Raw genomic sequence first — 25,687 nt, forward strand, 5'->3', positions numbered from 1 at the left:
ACGTTGTGTCCCTCATGCCACAACACTGGCCGCTCACCCCAGCTGTCGGGGGAGGATGCTTTAGGCTCCTCAGACCAAAGGTGAATGAATGAGCACGCCGGCTTCCCTCTTATACCCGGACATCCGGGGAGGAGCCCGGCATGCAAATTTCATTTGCCAATTTTCATTGGCCTTTTCTAAATCCTCAGAAGATGATAGGTTCTCAAGACAAACCCCATTCTGTCGGTTCGACACAACGTCTCGTTCCCTCCATCAGGGAACCGAGGTTACATCCGTAACCAAGACGTTTTCCGTTTCAGAATGTGAGGTATGTCAAACCCGAGAAAGCGGGGTAACTCAAGCCCGTTTCTAAAGGAGAGGTCACTTATACTCAGAGTCAGTAACCATAGTAACTTACTCTGTGAACCTTACCTGGTCGGGAGCAGGTTTTCTTTGGTAAACCCAGAGTTTATTTCCATCTCCTCCCCCTTTTAAAGCACAAGTGGTGTACCTCATTCATTCATTCATTAATACAGTCATTCATGGCACACATTATGATCACACAGAGACCATCTCAGTGACTTATATGTCATATGTGCTTTTATAGAGGACTCATGAAGAGGCTGCATATTCATTCATTGGGATGTACTTAGATTTCAGGAGAGCAATTTTGTCATTTCCCTGTGCATTTTTATTAAAACTTTACAGTTTTTCTTTACAGTGAATTAGATATATCAAAGTATATCTCATCCATCCTTACATCAATAACATCAGCCACTGTATGTGTATTGCATCAGAGCATAATTTTCTATGGACGATGAGAAACTACTTAATAAAGGGTATAAATAAAGTGCATAAATAAAGAAATTAATAAATACAGACATACATGCAGAAATGAAGCGATAAAGGTAATAAGTAATTTTGACGTGCAGCCATTCCAACTCAGAACAGGGTTCGAACCGGCGATCAGTCTAACTTTGCACGACAGTCTGACGCCTTACAGATGTCCTATACACCATGAAGTCTCACTTGCGTAACTAGAGCATTTATGGCGAGTGAAAACATACAATTTTTTATTATTTCTGTCTTATTTCTGTTGTTTCATTCATTTAACGATTAATTTGTTTGTTTATTGGTACATTTATTAATTTAAACTTAAGTCATTTTCAGCACATCAGTAAATCCACTGTATGCAGAGCGGAAAGTGTGCCTCACTCTCAAGTGCTTTCTGCCGCCATGTTGCTTTTTTGGCGCCGTTGCCATGGTGAATCGTAATATCGGCGCTCCATTGATGATGGCTTTTTATAGTCGTGGTGCACACACTTAACCCAGGGTAAGCTTATCCAGAGTAAATTGAACTAACTAAAATCAGCTGTTCTGAAACCAAAAACTCAAAGTTTCTCATTTCTAAGTAAACCAACTCTGAGTTCAAGGTTTAACCTAGAGTTGGTTGAACCTCCTTATTGAAACGGGTCCCAAGACAGTTCCACACCAAAACAGTGAATTATTGACCAACAATCAAAAATACACAAACCTGGTTTTTGCCATTGTACATTACATTGACATAAGAGCAAGAACTCTCGCTTTGTGCACTGTCTGAGAAATGCATTCACTGTGTTGAACTCAAAAATGTTTTTGTTTGTGTGTGTTCGTCTCTCATCAGCCCACTGAGTTTCATCAGATACAAACAACTGCAGATGATCTAGTTCTGTCTCCCACTCAACGCGGCTTACAACAGAACCTGGACCTGCTAGAATAATACTGTCAGACCTAGAGCCTGACACACACGTACACAGACAAGTACGCACAGAGACACGCAGGCACGCACACACACACGCTCAGTGANATATATATATATATATATATATATATATATATATTAGGCCTGACAGTGGCGACGCTTCTTAAATTTGGCCCGTAGCCGGAGGTTTGAGGCTACTGGCTTGGCCCGGCTCAATGATAAGCTCGCCTATGGAAAAGCACCTATTGAAAGTGTCAGGACTCTGTCTTTCCTGTTACGAGTTTTCATGCTCTCTGGACAGAGTCGTGACAGTACCACGTCTTGCGGGTTTATGTTGCGTTTTGTGTGGAGACACGTGGCTTTTGTTGTTACTTTGCGCCGCGTGTCATCCTGTCTTGTCTCTTAGCCCCGCCTTCCTGTCTCCCGTAATCATGCCCTTAGTGTTAATCCCAGTCACCTGCCTGTCACCTCCCGTATGTAATTATCCTTTGTTAGTGTTCCCTACATAATGCCCCTTTGTTCTCTGTCTTTTGCCGGTTTGTTGTCAACTACGTCGTGTCTAATACCTCATGTCTAGTACTCCATGTCAATACTCCATGTCGAATAAGTCATGTCAACTCCTTCATGTCAATTGTTCTAGTAAGTCTTGAGTTGTTCATGTTTCACTGGTTCCCTAGTCTCTACCTTTTGTATTAGTGTACAGCGTTTATTATTTTTGACTCCTAAGTATATTCCCCCTCGTGGGATTTTGTTTTGTGTTTAAATAAAAACATTTTTGTCGTACTCTTCCGTCTGCGATTGGGTTCTGTCTATACGTTCCGTGACAGAAAGCTGGTTTGGTTTATCCAAAAAGGCTCTAGGTTTGTTGTTATGTGCTTCTTCTAAACAAAAACTGCTAAAGGGGTCAGAAAAGTCGGTAAATCAGGTGAAAGAGTTGCTAACCTAACAACACTGGTGGGAAACTATGACTGAATTAAATAAATGGGAAACACTGCGTCACCGAGAAGCTGCAGTCGGGGCGGGGAGGATTTTTGGTGTGGCGGCCCACAACGGCAAAATGATAGCGGAAATGCAACAATTGTAAACATAATTGTGTGGGCCTTTTTTAACGTAAATATGTATTTCAGTATTATAGCTAAGTTGGAGGGTTTTTATATTTAAATATTAATTGCGTGTCTGCAAATCTAACATTTTAAATGAAATATTGAAAGCTGCATAACATTGAATCTAATCGAAATCGTAATCGAATTGAAATGAAACCATATAAATCTAATCGAATTGCCAAATTAGTTGCAATACCCAGCCCTAATAAAGCTGTTAAGTGTTCCATTTAAGACAATACTAAGTAATAATTGATAAATACCATCTAAAATGAATACACTAGATGGTAGAGTACATAGTGTATAGTTTAAGTGCATAGTGCATCAAGATACCTTGCTATGGCATAGATGTAAGAAAACAAGCGTGCCACAATGCAATTGCATCACGACCCGCATCACTCTCTAAAAAATGTGACGTGAACAGCCCCTTACTGGTTATCTACAAGTTGTTGTTCAGTGAACAAACCAGACAGTTCATCAAACCTATAGTTTTTAGGGCTTTTTTGAAGGTGAGCTATAAGAGAATAAACAGCATTAGAGCATTAGCGTTATCCTCACCTCTTTTTTGAGACAATCACGCATTGCACGGTCCACATCATTACATGTGCCAAAGAACCTGAGAACATTGTGCTGAGGACAGACCCATACATTATTTGAAAATCATACAATACTTCAAAACAATACACAATAGGTGCACTATATTATATAAAGATAATAAAAAAAGACATTCACCAGAAATAACAGTATCAATAAATGTGTACATACTGTAATTCAGTAACAAACTTGGTTACAATTAAAACATAATCACTTTCAGGAAAAAATTACTGTGTATGAAAGAAACATGTTAAATCAGAATCGGGTGCATGACTACCACATTTTTGGATTGGACATTTAAGGTGAAAATTAAAAAAAAAAAGCATTTGCACATGCTTTCATACCTCCTTGTGGCATTGCTTGAGAAGAGTTATAAGTGTATTGCAGTCATCAGTATGAAGATGGGGAGACAGATCTGGGTGCATCTTGAGTTAAAGCTGAATGTCTACCAGAGTATGGCTGAACGTGATCCCTGGCACTGCTTGTGACAATTACTGTTAGGGTCAAGTACAAAAAATTGTCCTTTAGAATTTAACATTTAACCATCTTTTTGTTTAGTTTTTAAGGCTTTTGGTTATACATTCATTCATTACACCACCACCCAGTGTAAGGTTTGTGCCCCAGCTGCCCTACACTAACAGTATAGGTGAGTCCCAAAATCATTTTTCATGTTTCTGTAAAGCTCGTGAGTCATTTAGTCATGAGTTAAAAGACCTTTTCAGATAATCACAAGCACCATTCATATACATTTGTGCTCAAAAGTTTACACACCCCTTGCAGAATCTTAGTTCAACAATACAGTTTTTCTCTTTTTCTCAAAACAATAAGTTTGGGTCTCTAACAGTTAGTTTCTTGTTTACATCAGGCTTGAATTTCGTATTGATTTAGGCAAATTGCATATGTTTTGGCACATGTGTGATCAAAACTGATTAGCTGATTCTCAGTGAAACTGTCATTCTCTTAAAAACTTCTGAACTTTCTTTCATCGTGTGAGCAATCGCATGCAAAATCATCCATTTATCAAAATGTATCATGTATATTCTGTGAATACATGGGAAGTTTGTAATGTCTGCTAAATTGACAAATTGTCTGCCAACTGAAATAAAAAACTAAATACAATCAATCAACTCAACTCAACTCAACTTTATTTATATAGCGCTTTTTACAATTTTCATTGTTACAAAGCAGCTGTACATAAGACATAAGCATTGACTATATGCAAAACAATTAAAGTTGTACCTGCAAAAACAAGAAAAGGTTGAAAACACAGAAGACAGACACACCCACACACAAAACACTCCACACACACAACACGCACACGCACCAACACACACAGACACAGAGACACACACACACACACACACACACACACACACACACACACACACACGTACGTACACAGACAAGTACGCACACACACACCGCTCAGTGAGAGCACACATTTAGGATAAAGGAGAGAGAAGCACAGGTCAAATATAACAGATAATAAATTCCTATATGCAATATTAATTAAGTAAAACTTTAAGATTCTAAAGCAGCCCCCCCGGTCAGGCAGATAGTGCAAAAACAGTATGCAAACGGTGGCGAGGAACCCAAAACTCTAATCGAGAAAAAAAACCTCAGGAGAACCCAGGCCCAACCAGGGGATTCCAGTTCCCCTCTGGCAAAAGCTGCTGCCTCTGCACAAGCTCCAGAGAACTTGCACAACAAGGCTAAATAAAATAAATAAACTTAATAATAAAATAAATTATAGTTTAAGATTATCATTAATAATCTAATAGCATTTGAAGTTTTGTGGTGAAGACATGTCAAGAGACCGCGTCCTTCTTTATCCAGCTCTATCATCTCAGCTCTTGTCAGGTCCCCACTTCCCATTCTCCGCTCTACCATCAGGTCAGGCCATGAACTGCATCCTGCTCGCTGTGGTAACCTTGGAACAATGAGACAAGACTGGCTGAGAGTAGAGTACTGTTCTGTACTCTTTGATGCAACAAGTACATCAGTTGTGTTTTTGGTTCCGGTTGATCTAACTAATGCAGCCTAAACCCTCTGAAGATTTATATTATGGAAGAGTAGTGTATGCAAGATTAAAAAGATGCGTCTTTAGTCTAGATTTAAACTGACAGAGTGTGTCTGCCTCCCGGACAGTGCAGGGAAGACTATTCCAAAGTTTAGGCGCTAGATAGGAAAAGGATCTACCACCTGCACTTGATTTTGAAATTCTAGGTATTACCAACTGACAGGACGCCTGAGAGCGTAATGCACGTGAAGGACTGTAATACAAAAGGAGTTCATTCAAGTACTGAGGAGCTAAACCATGTAAGGCTTTATAGGTAATAAGCAAGATTTTAAAGTTAACGCGATGCTTTATAGGTAACCAGTGCAAGGTTGACAGAACCGGGGTAATATGTTCATACTTTTTTGTACGTGTAAGAACTCGAGCTGCCGCGTTTTGGACCAATTGGAGTTTTTGTAATAAGCCTGCAGGGCAACCACCTAACAGTGCATTACAGTAATCTAGTCTTGATGTCATGAATGCATGAATTAACTTCTCTGCATCTGAGATTGACAGCATATGACGTAGTTTAGATATATTCTTAAGATGGAAAAACGCAATTTTACAGGTGTTGGCGACGTGGCTCTCAAATGACAGATTACTATCGAATAGAACGCCAAGATTCTTTGCTGACGACGAGGGTTTTATGGAACATCCGTCAATAGTTAAACAGTATTCTTGGTTGTTACTTATAGCAGTTTTCGGTCCAATAAGTAACACTTCCGTTTTGTCCGAGTTCAGTAATAAAAAGTTGTTACTCATCCAGTTTTTTATATCGACTATGCATTCCATTATTCGATGGAACTGCTGTGTTTCATGAGGCTTCGAGGAAATATAAAGTTGAGTATCATCAGCATAACAGTGAAAGCTAACTCTGTGTCGCTTTATTATATCTCCTAGAGGTAGCATGTATAATGCGAAGAGCAGAGGCCCTAAGACTGAGCCCTGTGGTACACCGTACTGGACTTGCGATTTGCGTGATCAGACCAATAAGTGCAATTAAATGTCCACTAAGAAGTTTTGTTTTGTTTTGTTAAGTAGATGTCATTTATGTTCTGTATAATTTTTACTGTAACATGTATAAAACATTAAAAATTAAAATGGATAATTTTTCAGTTTACATGTAACACATTTCTACTTTCTAAATAAATGTTCTGTATAAATCTTCTTCTGTGTACTAATAATTATTCCCAGTAAATCTTTACCTACTGTACCCTTTGTAACATTCTGTATATTACAGTACAGTCAGTGTCATAAAGTAGAGCATAAATGAAATTTGTATATAACAATAATTTTCACATTGGGCCTCATTTATGGAAGGGAAGTATATTTTATTAAATAAGATATATGCATTAGATCAGGCCTACCTTTTCTGCTGTTAAAATATACTGTATCACTGATGTCCTTCTGAAACCACGTATCTCCATATTTTGTGATTTTTTTTGTCATAAATCATTTGAATTAGTCACCCTTTTGAATCTGAACTGTACAATATAATAATAATAAATACACTTTCTTAATGTATACTATATTATTTTTAATTATAAAACGGAAACTTCCAGTCCTCGATTCTGATTCTCACTGTGCAGCATCCTTATCAACAACCCTTAGCAACAGAAACAATCAATATTAAAGCTGCGAGCAGCGATGTTCGGGCCCTCGCGGAAAGTGCCACCGCAACCCGGTGCAACCACCAGTCGTCGGTCTCAGGAAGAGCAAACGGTGGACAATGCGCATATAGGAAGTTATATTATAGAAAGACTTCCATTTATTTACATGTACCAGATTTCCAGCTGCCAGTTCGTGGCGCAATACCGTAGGTTAATATTGACATATTTAACACGTTTTTCATGGCATGACTCTTATCAAACATGTTAAGTTTGGAGCAGACTGGACAACGGGTCTCATTCACTAAGCATGCGTACGCACAAATGTGTGCACGAAACCGGCACATGAGCATTCAAGGTCAAGGTCAAGGCCATTTAGCATCACAAAAAACTTGACGTGAGACTAACAAAATATGATGTTCATCTGATTAAAGCTCTAGGAGGAGTTTGTTAAAGTAGGACACCTGGAAACGGAAAAAACTGGTTCTGTGCAGTGGAAAGTGAAAATAAATGACTTCACGGTGGGTTTAGAGCATGGGTCCAAGAGATTTCTTTCTTGGTATTGAGGTGATAGACAATTAAGTGCAATCGCTGCACGATTGCGTAAGGAAAGCAGTAAATGGTAGGAGATAAAATTAATGCAGGCGAATTATAGTAGGAATTGTTATTTATTTATATTGTATGTGCCACATTCTCTTTTGCCAGCTGGTGGCGCTATTACTATGAGTGAACACTGACATGGATATGTGTTCAGGCCAGGACTATTATCAAACATGTGAAGTGTGAGGCTGGTCAGACATTGTGTGCCTGAGTTACTATAGCTTCCTGTTTCATGGCGAAACATCAAACTTTGTCAGGCCGCCACGGACACGCCCCTCAATGAAAAGTCAGGAACTTTCAAGTCACAAAGGTCTGAAGATCTTACTGGCCAAATATGCTGCTGACCTGTTCAAATCTCTATGAGGAGTTAATCACAGTTTAAAACATGCCACTTCCTGTTTCCTGCAGGTGGCGCTATAACAGTATCTGAATATTACCATGTAGATGTCTTCTGGCCAGGACTTTTATCAAATGTGTGAAGTCTGGGGCCTGTTGGACTTGAGTTATGCCTGAGTTACAACAACTTCCTGTTCATGGTGAAAAGCCAAACTTTGGCAGGCCGCCAGGGTCACGTTCCCCCATCAAAAGTCAGGATCTCCGCAATTTAGCTTCGCAAAGGCCTTAAGATGAGAATGACACGAAGATGATGTTGATCGGATTAAAACTCTAGGACGAGTTCGTTAAAGTACAACGACTGGAAATTGAAACAAATTACAAAATTGCACAGGAAATTAAAAATAACTCACAGAGTACTGGCTTGGGTTTAGAGATATGCTCCAAGAGACTTTTCTTAATGATTCGGGGTGTTCTATGAGTCCACCAAATTTGGTGCATGTACGTTTTGCGTAGTGGTCTGGGCAGTTCTAGGTGGCGCTAGCGAGCCATTTTGCCACGCCTAATTTTGAAACCCCTATCAGACGTAAATTTTCGCCACATCTGATGCGTGTGCAAGTTATTGTGAGTTTTTGAGCATGTTTAGGCCTTCAAATTAGAATATCTAATTGGTTCGTATCACTCATAGGTTAGAGTACTATCAAGTGCAGATGCTAAACCACGCCCATAGCAACCAAACACATTAGCCTAGCAACCGTTTAGCAAGACCTATATCTCTATCAGAACATCTTAGAGTCATGGGGGTTGGTTAGATTCATTAGTACTTAAAGTTTCATCACCCTAGTGATGAAAAAAGTTCCGCGGTTTGCCACTAAAGCATCACTCAGTTTCTTTAGAAAATGTACTATCTAGTTTACCTTATTAGTAAGTTTATTTGTTTTTTATTTAGCCTTGTTGTGCAAACACTGTCAAGCTTTTGCCAGAGGGGAACTGGAATCCCCTGGTTGGGACTGGGTTCTCCTGAGGTTTTTTTCTTGATTGGAGTTTTGGGTTCCTCGCCACCATTTGCATACTGTTTTGCACTATTTGCCGGCCGGGGGGCTGCTTTAGAATTAGAATTTTAAAGTTTTACTTAATATTGCATATAGGAATTTATAGTCTGTTTAATATTTGACCTGTGTTTCTCTTTCCTGTATCTTAAATGTGTGCTTTCACTGTACGTGCGTGTCTGTGTGCGTGTCTATGTCTATGTGTGTTAGTAGGTGTGCATAATGTATGTGTGTGTGGAGTGTTTTGTATGTGGGTATGTCTGTCTTCTGTTTTCACCTTTTTCTTGTTTTTACAGGTACAACTTTAATTGTTTTGCTTATAGTCAATATGTCCCATGTACAGCTGCTTTGTAACAATGAAAATTGTAAAAAGCGCTATATAAATAAAGTTGAGTATAAGCATTCTTCCAAATATCTTTCTCTGTGTTAATCAGAACTAAGAAAATTTATACAGATTTGGAACAACTCAAAGGCGAGTAAATGATGACAGAATTATCATTTTTGGGTGAAGTATCCCTTTACGTGCAACATTTGTCTCACAAGTTGTTTTTCAGTAGGTAAATTAAAAACATATAACCAACATAAATAACTTTTCAAGTAAATTAAACATTGTATGCTTAAATTAAAAGCGTATCTTTCTAAACTGACACATTTAACTCTTTCAGCCTCTTATTTAAACCTAGAAACATCTCAGTGTTTACCATCTTAAATTAAATAAACCTGAAAACATCTCTGTGTTAATCATCTTATGGTATTGTCAATGGTCTAGTACAGGTGTCGGCAAACTTTTTGACATGACGTGTAGTTTAATTTTTTCTTGGTAATCACCAGTCAAGTTTCAAGTCTTTGAGGTCGAGTCCAAGTCAAGTCTCAAGTCTCTGAGGTGGAGTCCAAGTCACATCTCATGTCTATGTTCTATTTTTAGCAATAGTTCTCTCAGATAGTTATTGTAATTCACAGTGTATGAAGTTAAATCAGTTTTGAAATATTAAAACTAATCAAATTTACAGAATGTCTTGTTCATTTATTCAAAACTGTCTAATAAAGCACACAAACATTTACTAAAATCATTAATTTAATTTCATACAGAATCATTTTTACATTGTTACATTAGATCCAAGCTAAAACACTTTACAGAACATAACTGATAATAATAACATTTACTCTACATTTTCATAGAAGTTCAATGCACAAATGTGCATATAAATACTAAAACCAACATTTAACACAGTCCTTTTTTCTTACAGTGAGCAAGATCTTTCTGTGTTCAAAGACAACGTTTTATGCAGGCTGGTTACATTTCAGTAAGATCAAATTTGATAGTGTTTTTTCACCAAGCCTGTATCGATGAGGACGCATAATGAGGCCACCGTGGCTAAACACCCTTTCCACTGGGGAACTGGAAGCAGGAACTGCTAACACTCTCATAGCTACCCGTTTAAGCCTGGGAAAATCTGTGTCGTGGACTCTCCAAAACTCCAGGCAATCAACAGCTTCTTCATTGGAAGATGTCTGAATGTAGCACATAAGCTCTGCTTGGACAGACAAGTTTAATCTCCTTTTTTTTGTTGGCTTTGCTCCAGTAGTTAGAAAAGAGTTTACACATTTTGGCAGGTGGCACCTCATCTTCTTCATTGCTGCTTTCAGCAACAACAACTTGTTGTGCTTCAGCCACAAGTGAGATCTGAAAGTATATGATAGAACTATGGTTAGCAGCAAGCAATAACATTAACGGTATTCATTACTCACACAAAGTAATAGTCACACATAAATAACACCAAAGGTACTTGGTATTGTACCTACCGATTAGATTCTTCTTTACATCCTCTTTGACTTCGTCTGGACAGAGAACATCTTCATCAAGCCAAAACCGGCAAATGGATGGGTCCAGCAGGGCAGCCAGCATGTGTATTTTGTTTCCAAATGGAAGTTGTGTTGCTGCTCCATCTGAGTGATCCATTTTGACATTAACAAATACACCTTGAAAACAAGGCTTGAGAGACTGCTGCAGTGCTCTAACTAGACTGCGTAGGTGACGACTTGTGCTAAGCATTTTTTTCAAGTGACTGTGAGCACACACGGAAGAACATCACTGACAGTGACCACTTTTTCTCCCTGAGTTAGGTCAGTTGCCTGAAGAAAAGGATCCAGAATGTCCACAAGCTCCAAAAGCTGGCTCCATTCCCTTGGTAAAAAACAGAGCACCTTGTGTGCTTGGGTTTCGAGCAATGTATTGAGGCTTTGCAGATTCAGGCTGGTTACTGCTTTAACAAGCCGTTGGGTAGAATTCCATCTAGTAGGTACAGCAGCTGGAATAGACCGATTGGCTCCAAACTCTTCCTCAAAGGCTTCTTTCAGTCGACAGGTAGTATGTAGTAATCTGCAAAGTGGTGTTACTTTAGCCATTGCACTGTTTATACTATTTGATTCCTTTAATCCATCTCTGATCACCAGTTGCAATGAATGGGCGAAGCACTGCAAGTGCTGTTGCTGGCAGCTGGAGTGAATTGTCTCAATATCAGCAATGTGCTCTTCTTGTAGTTCTTCCCATAGATCGGGGTTATCCAAATCTTCATTGTCATTAGCCTCATTTATGTTAGGGAAACAAACCTTGAAGGCCTTTTTCAGATTTGCTGCATTATCACACACAATATAATCTATTTTATGTTTAATGCCAAAACGGTCACAGATTAATTCAAATTTGTCACAGATCCTTTCTCCTGTGTGTGATCCAGTAAATCTGTCACAGCTCAGAAGAACTGACTCCAGTCTTGGACACGTCTTCTCTTTTAGAGCCATGTAATGTGCTGTTACGCCCCTCACGGCTCGTTCCAGTCAGAAAGGCTCAGTCGCCCTTACTTCCCTCGATGGTGGGGCGGCCAGGGGCTATGTCGAGATCCCCCAGGTGGAGCGTGCTGTCGCGGTGCACCTATGCCCGCAGACAGCGGCCACCTGGAGGGCTCTGCCTAGACTCCCATCCAAGGCGTGTAAGTTTTCGGCATCGCTGGTGTCGAAGGCTTACATGGCTGCGGGTCAGGCCGCCTCCTCCCTCCACGCCATGGCCATCCTGCAGGTCCACCAGGCCAAGGCGTTGAAGGAGCTCCACGAGGGTAAGACCGACCCAACGGTTATGCAGGAACTCCGTACCGCCACCGATCTCGCTCTACGGGCGACTAAGGTGACGGCACGGGCCTTGGGTCGGGCGATGTCCACCATGGTGGTCCAAGAGAGGCACCTCTGGCTCAACCTTGCGCAGATGCGGGACGCTGAGAAGGTTCGCTTTCTCGACGTCCCCATCTCGCAGGGAGGGCTGTTTGGTGACACCGTTGAGGATTTCTCTCAGCAGTTCTCAACGGTGAAGAAGCAGACGGAGGCTATCAAGCACATCTTGCCCCGCCGTGACTTGGCCGTCGTCAGGCCTCCGAGATCCCGAGCGGCGTCTGCTTCCCGGCAGCCCCGGACCTCTTCGACTCCGGATCCGGCTCCAGTGCCCCCTTCTCAGGCTGCCTCCCGGAGAAGGACGTCGAAGAGGAAACCGCCTCCCCGTCAGCAGCCGTCGCGGAAGCAGAAGCGGCCCTGACGGAGAGACCCCAGGGAGATTGAGAGTACCATCGGGCCCGATTCCAGCCATCACATCGCTGGATCGGAGAGGGACGGTTCCTGCCCCGTCCTTCCATCAGCTGGTCCCCCCCGGGGGGCCAGCGCCCACTTCCTCACGAAAGGAGCTTCCTCTCTCTCTGGGTATTCACAGCCGTTCCCACCCTCTGGTCGACGGTGGACGGCAACTCGACGTTGCGTCATGGCGAAGCGCAATGTCGAGTATAAACACTGGCCTTCAGCACTCTCAGACAGACAGTGCGTCGAGCCAGACAATCGCCAGGCAGGAAAAACAGCAGAGCCGATCTCCTCCCCGGGGGTCCTCCCTCGGCAAGGAATCCGTACTGCTAGCCATCGAACCACCCTCCGGGGGGACGATGAAGCAGATCAAACCTCTAGTCCCCCTGTCACAGTTTCTGGGTGCCTGGTCTCAGCTTCCCAGACTGTCAGGTTGGCTGAGGAAGACGATCCGTCTCGGCTACGCGATTCAGTTTGCGAAACGTCCGCCCAAGTTCCGGGGCGTCCTCTTTACCTCAGTCAGAGGCAGGGATGCCCCCGTGCTTCGGGCGGAGGTCGCCTCCCTTCTGGTGAAGGGAGCGATCGAGCCCGTCCCACTGGCCGAGATGTTCAGCGGGTTCTACAGCCCGTACTTCATTGTCCCCAAGAAAGGCGGGGGGTTGCGCCCTATCTTGGATTTGCGTGTTCTGAACAGGCACCTACACAAGCTGCCTTTCAGGATGGTCACGCAGAAGCGCATCCTGGCGTCAGTCAGGCATCAGGACTGGTTCATGGCAATCGACCTGAAGGATGCGTACTTTCATGTCTCGATCCTCCCTCGACACCGGCCGTTCCTGCGGTTCGCGTTCGAGGGACAGGCATATCAGTACAGGGTCCTCCCCTTCGGTCTGTCCCTGTCTCCACGTGTCTTTACGAAGGTCGTGGAGGCCGCCCTTCTTCCCCTCAAGGAAGAAGGTGTGCGGGTACTCAACTATCTCGACGACTGGCTCGTCTTGGCTCACTCGCGAGATCTGTTGTGTACACACAGGGACCTGGTGCTCCGGCACCTAGATCGGTTGGGGCTACAGGTCAACTGGGAAAAGAGCAAGCTCTCCCCCGCGCAGAGCATCTCCTTTCTCGGTATGGAACTCGACTCTGTCTCCATGACAGCACGACTGACTACAGAGCGTGCCCGGTCAGTGTTACGCTGCCTGAAGGTTTTCAGGCAGCCGGCGGTCTCCCTGAAACATTTTCAGAGGCTCCTGGGGCACATGGCATCCTCGGCGGGGGTGGTCCCCCTCGGGTTGATGCACATGCGACCGCTCCAACACTGGCTACAGAGTCGGGTTCCTTGGAGAGCGTGGCACACCGGCAGCAGGCGTATGGTCATCACGTCCTTCTGTCGGCGCACCCTGACCCCTTGGTCATCGATGGCCTTCCTACGGGAGGGGGTCCCCCTAGGGCAGGTATCAAGACACGTCGTGGTAACGACGGATGCCTCCCTTCAGGGCTGGGGTGCTGTGTGCAACGGGCACGCAGTAGCGGGGCGGTGGACGGGCCCCCGCCTGCGATGGCACATCAACTGCCTAGAGTTGTGGGCTGTGCTACTTGCGCTGAAGAGGTTCCAACCCTTCGTGCAGGGCAGACACGTGCTGGTCCGGTTGGACAGCACAGCTGCCGTGGCGTATATCAACCACCAGGGTGGTATTCGATCACGGCAGCTAACACGACTCGCCCGACGCCTCCTCCTGTGGAGTCAGCAGGTGATCAGCTCCCTGCGAGCCATACACATCCCGGGCGACCTGAACCAGACAGCAGACCGGCTCTCTCGTCAGTGGTCACCTCGCGGAGAGTGGCGACTCCACCCTCACGCGGTTCAGCTCATATGGGAGCAGTTCGGTCGGGCGCAGGTGGACCTGTTTGCCTCCCCGGACTCCACCCATTGTCCGCTTTGGTACTCCCTATCCGACGGTCCCCTCGGTACGGATGCCCTTGCGCACAGCTGGCCGCGGGACAAGAGGAAGTACGCCTTCCCCCCAGTGAGCCTCATTGCACAGACCCTGTGCAAGGTCAGGGAAGAGGAGCATCAAGTGCTACTAGTTGCGCCCTATTGGCCCAACCGGACTTGGTTCTCAGAGCTGGTGAGCCTGACAACAACTCCCCCCTGGCCGATTCCCTTGAGGAAGGACCTCCTTTCTCAGGGGAAGGGCACGTTTTGGCATCCCAGGCCAGACCTCTGGAGCCTCCATGTCTGGCCCCTGGACGGGACGAGGAGATCCTGAGCGACCTACCCCCGGCGGTGGTAGAGACCCTCATACAGGCTAGGGCTCCGGCCACTAGGAGACTGTATGCCTTCAAGTGGCGCATCTTCTCGTCTTGGTGCTCTTCTCACGGAGAAGACCCGCAGAGATGCTCGATCAGGTACGTACTGTCCTTTCTCCAGGAGAGACTTGAGAAAAACCTCTCCCCTTCCACACTGAAAGTGTATGTTGCCGCTATAGCCGCACATCACGACCCAGTTGCTGGTAAGTCTCTAGGGCAGCACGACCTGGTCACCAGGTTCCTGAGGGGCGCGAGACGGTTGAATCCGCCTCGCCCGCGCCCCGTACCCTCTTGGGACCTCGAAGTGGTCCTGCAGGGCCTCCAGAGGCCCCCCTTCGAGCCCCTAGGAGAGGCCGATCTTTCTCGCCTGTCGATAAAGACGGCCCTCCTGGTAGCGCTCGCCTCCTTCAAGAGGGTAGGGGACCTACAAGCATTCTCTGTGTCCTCGGGTTGCCTAGAATTCGGGCCTGGAGACTCTCACGTTATCCTGAGACCACGGCCCGGCTACGTGCCCAAGGTTCCCACCACTCCCTTCCGGGACCAGGTGGTGAACTTGCAGGCGCTCCCCACCGGGGAGGAAGACCCAACCCCTTCCGTGTTGTGTCCAGTACGCGCTCTGCGCCTCTACTTGGACCGCACGCAGGGCTTCAGAAGCTCTGAGCAGCTCTTTGTCTGTTTTGGAGGTCAGCAGAAGGGGAGAGCTGTCTCCAAACAGAGACTGGCGCACTGGATCGTGGATGCCATATCCTTGGCATACCGGTCGCAAAATCGCCCCTGCCCCTTAGGAGTCAAGGCGCACTCCACTCGGGGTGTCGCCTCCTCGTGGGCACTGGCTCAGGGCGCCTCTCTGGCAGACATTTGCAGAGCTGCGGGTTGGGCTACGCCCAATACCTTCGCGAGGTTCTACAACCTCCGCGTTGAACCGGTGTCAGCCCGCGTCCTGCAGGGCAACAGGTAGGACCGGCAGCCGTTGGGCGTACGCCTGCGGAAGCCCTTCCCCCTTCGGGGGGAGCAGTGGCGATCCAGCCTCACTTCTTTCCCCTCGGGTAAAGAATAGGCATTCCATCCATCACTAAGCACCCTTCCAGGGGACAGGCTGGGCAGAGCAGCCCTGCCCCCTTAGGCCGGGGAACAGTTGAGTTATTCCACATAGCTCTAACCGGACCTAGTGCTCCAGACGTGGTAACCCCCCCTCCGTGGGCTGTTCCGTCTGATGTATCCTCATGTTGGTTCCCACCTTGGCAACCCATGACCTCCCCAGGTGGACTCCCACCTTGCGGTTAACTCCTTCAGTCCGCACGTTTTCCCATGAGTTCTCCCCTGATGGTGAGACCATGTGGTGTCTCCACTATTCCTCCCTACGGTAGGTAGTGGCCTCTGCAGCGTTTTTCCCCCAGGGGGGAATGATGCTTACCCAGTGGCCCGTACGGTGCCGGGCGGCTTCTCGCCATTTAGAGAATCAGGCCTCCGTCCGTGACGGCCGGCGTTAGGGGGCTTCCCAACTTTTTGTGGAAAGCTCTGGGTCCCCCTTCCTCTCCACTGGAAGGTCATATCTCGCGCTAGCGTGTTCGTCTGACTCGCCCAGGCCAGTCAACGTCGCTCCGCAGAGATTGTGACGCGGCTCAGTGCTGTGGCGTCTTCCATAGGAACCCCATTCTGTCGGTTCGACACAACGTCGAGAGACCGACAGAAAGGGAACGTCTTGGTTACGGATGTAACCTCGGTTCCCTGATGGAGGGAACGAGACGTTGTGTCCCTCATGCCACAACACTGGCCGCCCACCCCAGCGGTCGGGGGAGGATGCTTTAGGCTCCTCAGACCAAAGGTGAATGAATGAGCACGCCGGCTTCCCTCTTATACCCGGACATCCGGGGAGGAGCCCGGCATGCAAATTTCATTCGCCAATTTTTATTGGCCTTTTCTAAATACTCAGAAGATGATAGGTTCTCAAGACAAACCCCATTCTGTCGGTTCGACACAACGTCTCGTTCCCTCCATCAGGGAACCGAGGTTACAGCCGTAACCAAGACGTTTTCGTAACCAAATGTCAGTATTAATGGGGGTTTCGTTGATGCCATCTCACTGATGCTGGGATGTCAAATTAACACATCCTTCGTTGCTCACAAGGCCGCTGCCCTCTCGAACTCAACAGCGCCCCACGCGTGGTGAAATATGGAAGAGCGTATCTGAAAAAAGATCTGGTCCCGTGCAACTGCAACCACAGTGTTTCCCATTCATTGACGAGACTATGGTGTAGAATATTTTGTTCCGCCACAGTCTTAAAACGAGCCGAATTGTTTTTCTTACAACAACAACTATTTGGAACGTTGAATTCTACACCGCTGTTTCGTTGTTGTGCCATTGTTCACGGCTAAAAATGCGTCCCCCTCTCTGTTGCTTCACACACAGACACATACTGTACATACGAACGCACGCTCCCTCGCTACTGTTTCAGTTTTCGCGGTTGAAACGCAGACACGTGAACTGGCCAGGATTTAAGACGTCGCCAAGCCATACGGAATACAACATTGTTTGAGGGAAGTAAAATCTAATGTTTCAGTATTCACTGCAGTTATCCACAGTACAAACATGATTTTATCAGTGTACAACAAAGCAAACAGACAGCATTACCTCATGGCGTTAACATCATTATGTTCAGCTTCATCAGCTTCAGCATCATATTATTTCCAGCTAAAATTGCAGTCTGCATATAGGGACATTTGACATACACCATTTCTGTTGTTTAAAATGAGCAGCGCGTCTACACAACGGAGCTGTACGCAGCACGCGCACCCATGACATTTATAATGATTATCTCTTGGCGCTATATCTCTAATATCCGTCCTTATTTAGCGCCAAAAGCACTTCGTTTAACCTTTTCCAAATCGACAAAATAGTTCTGTTTTGTTTTTAATGGCAAATTATTCATGTTTCGTTTCATTTCGATATTAAGTTGATTTAGAAAAATGTTTGGAGTATTTTTTTGTTTGTGGCTCACGTGCAGAACGCATAGTTTGATAGCCAAATGTGCTGGAGCACGAATTTGAATTAATGATGTGAATGACACTGTTTAAACTGTTAAAATAGTTTAGAATAAATAAACAGTTATATTTCGTTTTGTTTCTTTATTAGGTTAGAAAAATGTTTTGAGTATATTTGTTTGTTGCTCAGGCACAGAACGTAGTTTGATTGCCAACCGCCAATTTTAATGATTTGAATGCATGATGGGCATGAGTCTGCTTAAACTCCTCCTTTAGCTTCAGCTGTTGCCGTAAGAAAAATAAATTATACGGGGGCGCACCACACACGATTACATGCTGCCCTGTGTTTCACCGTGTCCAAAACTTGTCAATATATTTGGTTTGTTGGACATCAAGCAGCGCTGCTCAGACCGATAGGCGTGTACCGCAGGAGAAAGTGTCTGTCATTAATTGCTCTTGTGTTAGGTCTGCGCAACGCACGCATAAAGTTGAAAACATAATAAATCACAAACTTAACATTACTCTGTTGTGCTGAGAGAGTGTGCGCTTTTCTTACGGGTTAACTCTAAATAGTCGCCGCATCATAATAATGTATGAATGCTTTGGTCCGGATAGTAAAGTGATAGGCCTACTGCCATGCGGTGGAGTGGGACAATGGCACTGTGAAAAAGGCCTGATGCCCAGCCTGCGTTTTAATATATGGTAATATACAAATTAGTTCAACTGTTAAACACTTTTTTTGTTTCATTTTTTGATAGCTCATGCTCTACATGTTTTTGACTTTTTTTGTTTGTGAACTCTCATTTTATCATGTGTTATCCCCATTTATATCTATGGTGCCAATGATTAAATTACTACTATAGCTATTGTATTCTTATAGATTGAGTCACTTAATTTTGCTCTTAAAATGCACCAGATTGCAGCATTTACCTTTAAAATATGCTAAATTTTCTTACGGGGGAGCATGCCCCCGGATCCCCCTAGAGGAAAATATGTTTAGCCCCCATAGTCTCACAAAATTCTGTGGGAAACACTGAACCAGTACCACCAATTGAACCTCAGACAGTAGTGTCAGTGTCGTAACCTGTTTTGAAAAGTGGTGGGGAGTAGACAAAGACGAAAAAACAATACTTTAATCAGTTGTTTCTGTAATAACTCGTTGGGAATATTTATCATTTATACTTGTGGGCGGTCCGTCCATTGGCTACTCCGCTTTTCGACTCCAGCTCTCACAGCATGTGGTTCCCAAACTGTTATTTGGGGAAGGTCACTTGGGTGTTGTGGTGCATTACATTTAAAACAGTTTATTTCTATGGCTAAATATTTCACTTGTTCATTGGTTTACGCGTTTTTGTGCTTGGGCTCTGGATGCACAAGCAAGCGCAACGAGCATCATCCAAGCATTTTTATACTGGCCGCGTTTCTGGAATCGCGGCTCTCTGTATTTCGCAATTATAATTTATGAGTCTGAGCAACAGGAGATGGTGGGAAAGCGGCGCATCCTAAATTTTCCACGAGTTTTAGATGTTCTTAATTTCTTCCAAAATGTGGTCGGGACGAGTCACCGGGTGTCAGGAAGGCTCTGCTGTTCAAGAGGGTATGACGTGCATAAATAACAATAGGCTACTAAGCTACTATAAGGTAAGACTTGCCCACATTTTATTCGTTTATATAACCAAGTTACTCTTTGATGATGCACACTCGTCGCCCAGATGCGGTGCGCGTGTAGGCTATATAATAATGCTGACTTTGTGTGTTTAGATGAATTGTTGTGACATTTTCTGCTGAACATATTAGATTGGGAATTAACAGAAAAATGTGGTGTATGATGCTGTCATGTGGGGTAGTAAAGGAAGAATGTAAATTAAATGTTATACCAAAATGACTTGCGTTTTTTACGAGTCTTATGAGTCGCGAGTCCAAGTCAAGTCTCAAGTCAGCTGTGCACGAGTCAAAGTCAAGTCGCAAGTCTCTGCTTTCGTGACTTAAGTGCGTCTCGAGTCCAAGTCGCAGACTCGAGTTTCCATCTCTGGTAAATTGACATTATTGTTTAAAATTACGTTCAATCTCTATCTCAATACAGTATGTTACAGTATGTAATCTGCTCATAACATTAGAATCATTTTTGAAGAATAATTTTATTTTTGAGGAAAAAACAATGCATTGAATATATAAGAAATGGTGATCAAAGACAATTTAAAAATAACAGCTGTATTATTTTAATTAAGATGAATAAATGTTGTATAAGTATTTTGGTCATGCTAGTAATGTAGTTAACTAAGGTTAATGAATAAAACTTTATTGTTTTCTTCATTGTATATTGATTCTAGCTTTGTATATAGGCCTCCAGGGCACCACACAGATTTTATTAAAGAATTTGGTGGGTTCTTATCAGAACTAGTACTGGCCGCAGATAGACTCCTTGTCGTTGGTGACTTTAACATCCATGTAGATAACGTTACAGATGCCTTAGGAATGGCTTTCAAAGACACTCTTAACTCCATGGGCGTTAGTCAACGTGTGTCAGGACCCACTCACCTTCGTAATCATACTTTAGATTTAATACTGTCTTACAGTATAAATGTGGACGACGTTAAAATCCTTCAGCAGAGTGAAGACATTTCGGATCATTATCTGGTATTATGTTTGCTTCACTGGCCTACGGCTGCAAATAAAACTCATTGTTACAAATATGGTAGAACAATAACTTCAACTACCAAAGATGCGTTTCTCGATAATCTGCCCGAATTGTCTCAAATCATGAGAAATAACGTTGAAGATCTTGACATTACCACTGAAAATTTTAATTCCACCTTCTCGGTAACGCTAGACAAAGTTGCTCCACTACGTTTAAAGAAGATTAAAAATGGCAGCCCCACACCGTGGTATAATGAACACACTCAGGCTCTAAAGAAAGCGGCCCGAAAAATGGAGCGCAACTTTAAGAAAACTAAATTAGAGGTATTTCGTACAGCATGGAAGGATAGTATTCGAAAATACAGGAAAGCCCTAATAACTTCTAGATCCGCCTACTTTTCATCACTAATAGAAGAAAACCAGCACAACCCTAGGTTTTTATTTAACACGGTGGCTAAATTAACAAAAAATAAATCGTCAGTGACTTCTGATCCTGTATATCAGCATAGCAGTGATGAATTTATGAACTACTTCACATATAAAATCCAAGATATTAGAGAAAAAATTATAACAATGCAATCAGAAGTGAAACCCGCTGAACAAACTAACTACAGCGCCCTTAAGGAGAAAATGCAATTATTTTATACCGTAGATCAAGATGAGCTGTCTAAAATTATTAGATCATCTAAATCAACAACATGCATACTAGACCCTATACCTACAAATCTACTGAAAGAGATGCTCCCAGAAATTATAGATCCTCTTCTTGGTATTATTAACTCATCTCTGACATTAGGACATGTGCCTAAAGCATATAAGGTGGCTGTTATAAGGCCCCTTGTCAAAAAACCCCAACTCGACCCTAGAGAACTAAGGAACTACAGGCCTATATCGAATCTACCTTTCATATCTAAAATTCTGGAAAAAGTAGTTTCAACTCAATTATGCTCCTTCCTCCAAAGGAATGACATCAATGAAGAATTCCAGTCTGGATTTAGAGCATGTCACAGTACAGAGACTGCTTTGATCAGAGTTACAAATGATCTGCTATTGGCGTCTGACCGAGGTTGTATCTCGTTATTGGTGCTGCTAGACCTTAGTGCTGCATTCGATACCATTGACCACAGCACACTCCTACATAGACTCGAAAATTATGTCGGCATTAAGGGAATAGCTTTGAAATGGTTTAAATCTTATTTATCCGACCGTTTTCAATTTGTAGCAATAAACAATGAGGTGTCACGCAAATCGCAAGTCCAGTACGGTGTACCACAGGGCTCAGTCTTAGGGCCTCTGCTCTTCGCATTATACATGCTACCTCTAGGAGATATAATAAAGCGACACGGAGTTAGCTTTCACTGTTATGCTGATGATACTCAACTTTATATTTCCTCGAAGCCTCATGAAACACAGCAGTTCCATCGAATAATGGAATGCATAGTCGATATAAAAAACTGGATGAGTAACAACTTTTTATTACTGAACTCGGACAAAACGGAAGTGTTACTTATTGGACCGAAAACTGCTATAAGTAACAACCAAGAATACTGTTTAACTATTGACGGATGTTCCATAAAACCCTCGTCGTCAGCAAAGAATCTTGGCGTTCTATTCGATAGTAATCTGTCATTTGAGAGCCACGTCGCCAACACCTGTAAAATTGCGTTTTTCCATCTTAAGAATATATCTAAACTACGTCATATGCTGTCAATCTCAGATGCAGAGAAGTTAATTCATGCATTCATGACATCAAGACTAGATTACTGTAATGCACTGTTAGGTGGTTGCCCTGCAGGCTTATTACAAAAACTCCAATTGGTCCAAAACGCGGCAGCTCGAGTTCTTACACGTACAAAAAAGTATGAACATATTAGCCCGGTTCTGTCAACCTTGCACTGGTTACCTATAAAGCATCGCGTTAACTTTAAAATCTTGCTTATTACCTATAAAGCCTTACATGGTTTAGCTCCTCAGTACTTGAATGAACTCCTTTTGTATTACAGTCCTTCACGTGCATTACGCTCTCAGGCGTCCTGTCAGTTGGTAATACCTAGAATTTCAAAATCAAGTGCAGGTGGTAGATCCTTTTCCTATCTAGCGCCTAAACTTTGGAATAGTCTTCCCTGCACTGTCCGGGAGGCAGACACACTCTGTCAGTTTAAATCTAGACTAAAGACGCATCTTTTTAATCTTGCATACACTACTCTTCCATAATATAAATCTTCAGAGGGTTTAGGCTGCATTAGTTAGATCAACCGGAACCAAAAACACAACTGATGTACTTGTTGCATCAAAGAGTACAGAACAGTACTCTACTCTCAGCCAGTCTTGTCTCATTGTTCCAAGGTTACCACAGCGAGCAGGATGCAGTTCATGGCCTGACCTGATGGTAGAGCGGAGAATGGGAAGTGGGGACCTGACAAGAGCTGAGATGATAGAGCTGGATAAAGAAGGACGCGGTCTCTTGACATGTCTTCACCACAAAACTTCAAATGCTATTAGATTATTAATGATAATCTTAAACTATAATTTATTTTATTATTAAGTTTATTTATTTTATTTAGCCTTGTTGTGCAAGTTCTCTGGAGCTTGTGCAGAGGCAGCAGCTTTTGCCAGAGGGGAACTGGAATCCCCTGGTTGGGCCTGGGTTCTCCTGAGGTTTTTTTTCTCGATTAGAGTTTTGGGTTCCTCGCCACCGTTTGCATACTGTTTTTGCACTATCTGCCTGACCGGGGGGGCTGCTTTAGAATCTTAAAGTTTTACTTAATTAATATTGCATATAGGAATTTATTATCTGTTATATTTGACCTGTGCTTCTCTCTCCTTTATCCTAAATGTGTGCTCTCACTGAGCGTGTGTGTGTGTGCGTACTTGTCTGTGTACGTACGTGTGTGTGTGTGTGTGTGTGTGTGTCTGTGTGTGTTGGTGTGTGTGCGTGTTGTGTGTGTGGAGTGTTTTGTGTGTGGGTGTGTCTGTCTTCTGTGTTTTCAACCTTTTCTTGTTTTTGCAGGTACAACTTTGATTGTTTTGCTTGTAGTCAATGTGTCTCATGTACAGCTGCTTTGTAACAATGAAAATTGTAAAAGCGCTATATAAATAAAGTTGAGTTGAGTTGAGTTGAGTTGTTTTCTGTAACTGTACACAGACCAGCTGCACCATGTGGTGCCTGGTGGTAGTGCTCCGCTTCAACTCTGGACTCAAAACCAATAATATTAATATTAAAGGAATAGTTCACTTTAGAATTAAAATGTTATGCTTATTTACTCATGTCATCCAAGACGTCCATGTCTTTATTTCTTCTGTAGAAACTAATCCAAGGTTGTTGAGGAAAACATTTCTGGATCTACCTCCATATAATGGATTTAATGGGGGGAAACCTGATTTAATGTCCAGATATCAGTTTCTTCGCAGCTTTAAATGTCCCCCATTAAATCCATGTAAATCTATATCCACAAATCTGTATATTAAACTTTAAACACACTTAAGTATATTGAAACAGAACAGTCGCATACCTTGATCAAACAGGATCAGGTCATTTTACATTTAGGATACAGTATAACAAACACAATTTCACAAAATTAGCCGTAAAGAGAGGCTGCAATCATATGAACTGCTGCCTTTTATGTGAAGGTGATGTTAAATTCGACAACATGTTAATTAAGCATTGCATGACAGATTACATGCTTTCCTGTAGCTCAGTGGTAAGAGCATGGCGCTAACAACGCCAAGGTCATGGGTTCGATCCCAGGGAATTGCACATACTTAGAAACAAATGTATAGGATAATGCAATGTAAGAAGCGTCTGCCAAATAGATAAATGTAAATGAATGAACAGGGCTCTAGAGTGCGACCAATTTGGTCGCACATGCGACCTTATTTCTCAATGGTGCGACTAAAAAAAATCTGAGGTGCGAGCAGCCGTTCGAGGGAGGAAAAAAAGTCTCTGCAACTCTGAAAGTCTCCCTGTGATTCAACAACAGACACACATTAGGCCCATATCGTGGTCTAAACCAATCAGAGATAGTGAAGGGCGGACCCCCCTCTGATTGGCCGTGGTCCAGATTTTCCTGTACGTGTGTGTACAAGGTCGCGTTAACCGAAATTTCTCTTTTTTTTTACCAGTGACGGAAAAATCTGAAGGCCATCCGTCATTTTGACGGATTACAATGAGGGCAATTTGTAACTCCCCGTATCCCTTCATTAGAGCGTGATATGCTCGCGAAGGGACGTGCACGTTTTCATCCGTCATTGTTACTGAATAGACATATGTGATGTGATCTGGGAAAACCCGTCTGATGTCGAGCTGGGACACCTATCAAAGTAAACCACATAACATGAAGAATGAAGGAGTATCAAATGCACATTTCCCGCCAGTCCTGTGTAAACTACCGCATGCAAGTTTTTTCATACAATGTTTTTGAGATGACAGAGCTCCCCGTCTGCAGCACCGGGAGTTATCCGATCGCAAAACATACAAGGGATGATCAAAAGTCCAGACACTATGCACATGATAAACAACGTAAAACTTGCTTCACTGCTTATTAGTTGTAGAGCTCTCGTTCTTTAAGTGTGCCCGCACCATTTTCCTTACTTTCGTTTTATTCAAACGGTTTTGTACAGTATTTTTATAGACTTCAACACTAGGAAATGTTTTTTTATTAAATTGTTATTAGAGTTAGTCTTTTACCACTGTAAAGTGACTTTTACTTGTGATACTGGACTGACGTGCTTTTATTTTTATCACTTAACTTTAAACCCGTTTTCCTTCAAATTCCGTTCCTGAAAATCATAGCGCTTCAGCCGACCTCAGCCATAACTTTTGTTACATACACAAGGTATGAGCAAAATAAAAACTGATTTGGAAAGGGCTGGAATGTGGTATCAAAAACTGTAATATATAAATTTGCACCATGTGTTAGGTTTTCCCAGATCGAATCACATATGAACATAAACATTAAATATATAGATGAATATAAACAACAACGGCTTTATTGGGCATTCAGTTGTATTAAAATACAACAAGTTCCGAGATGCAAGTACAACGTGATGACATCACAAACATACTAATTACCACCTAAAGCCACCTTGCACCAT

The 25,687-nt window shown here is 43.3% G+C and overlaps 1 protein-coding gene across 3 annotated transcripts in view; it reads right to left on the reverse strand.

Moving 5' to 3' along the window:
- Positions 1-1,876: 1,876 nt before the first annotated feature.
- Positions 1,877-25,687, reverse strand: part of cmc2 (C-x(9)-C motif containing 2) — a 43,380-nt gene continuing 19,569 nt past the window's right edge. For all 3 annotated transcript variants that reach the window (XM_057347546.1, XM_057347548.1, XM_057347547.1), the window contains 2 exons: positions 3,759-3,908; positions 1,877-3,450 (listed from right to left, as the gene is read on the reverse strand). In XM_057347546.1, coding sequence (XP_057203529.1) covers positions 3,355-3,450; positions 3,759-3,839 — 177 coding nt within the window. In that variant the 5' untranslated portion in view covers positions 3,840-3,908 and the 3' untranslated portion in view covers positions 1,877-3,354. The remainder of the gene's footprint in view (positions 3,451-3,758; positions 3,909-25,687) is intronic.

The sequence above is a fragment of the Triplophysa rosa genome, linkage group LG12, assembly GCF_024868665.1.
Source record: "Triplophysa rosa linkage group LG12, Trosa_1v2, whole genome shotgun sequence".
NCBI lineage: Eukaryota > Metazoa > Chordata > Actinopteri > Cypriniformes > Nemacheilidae > Triplophysa > Triplophysa rosa.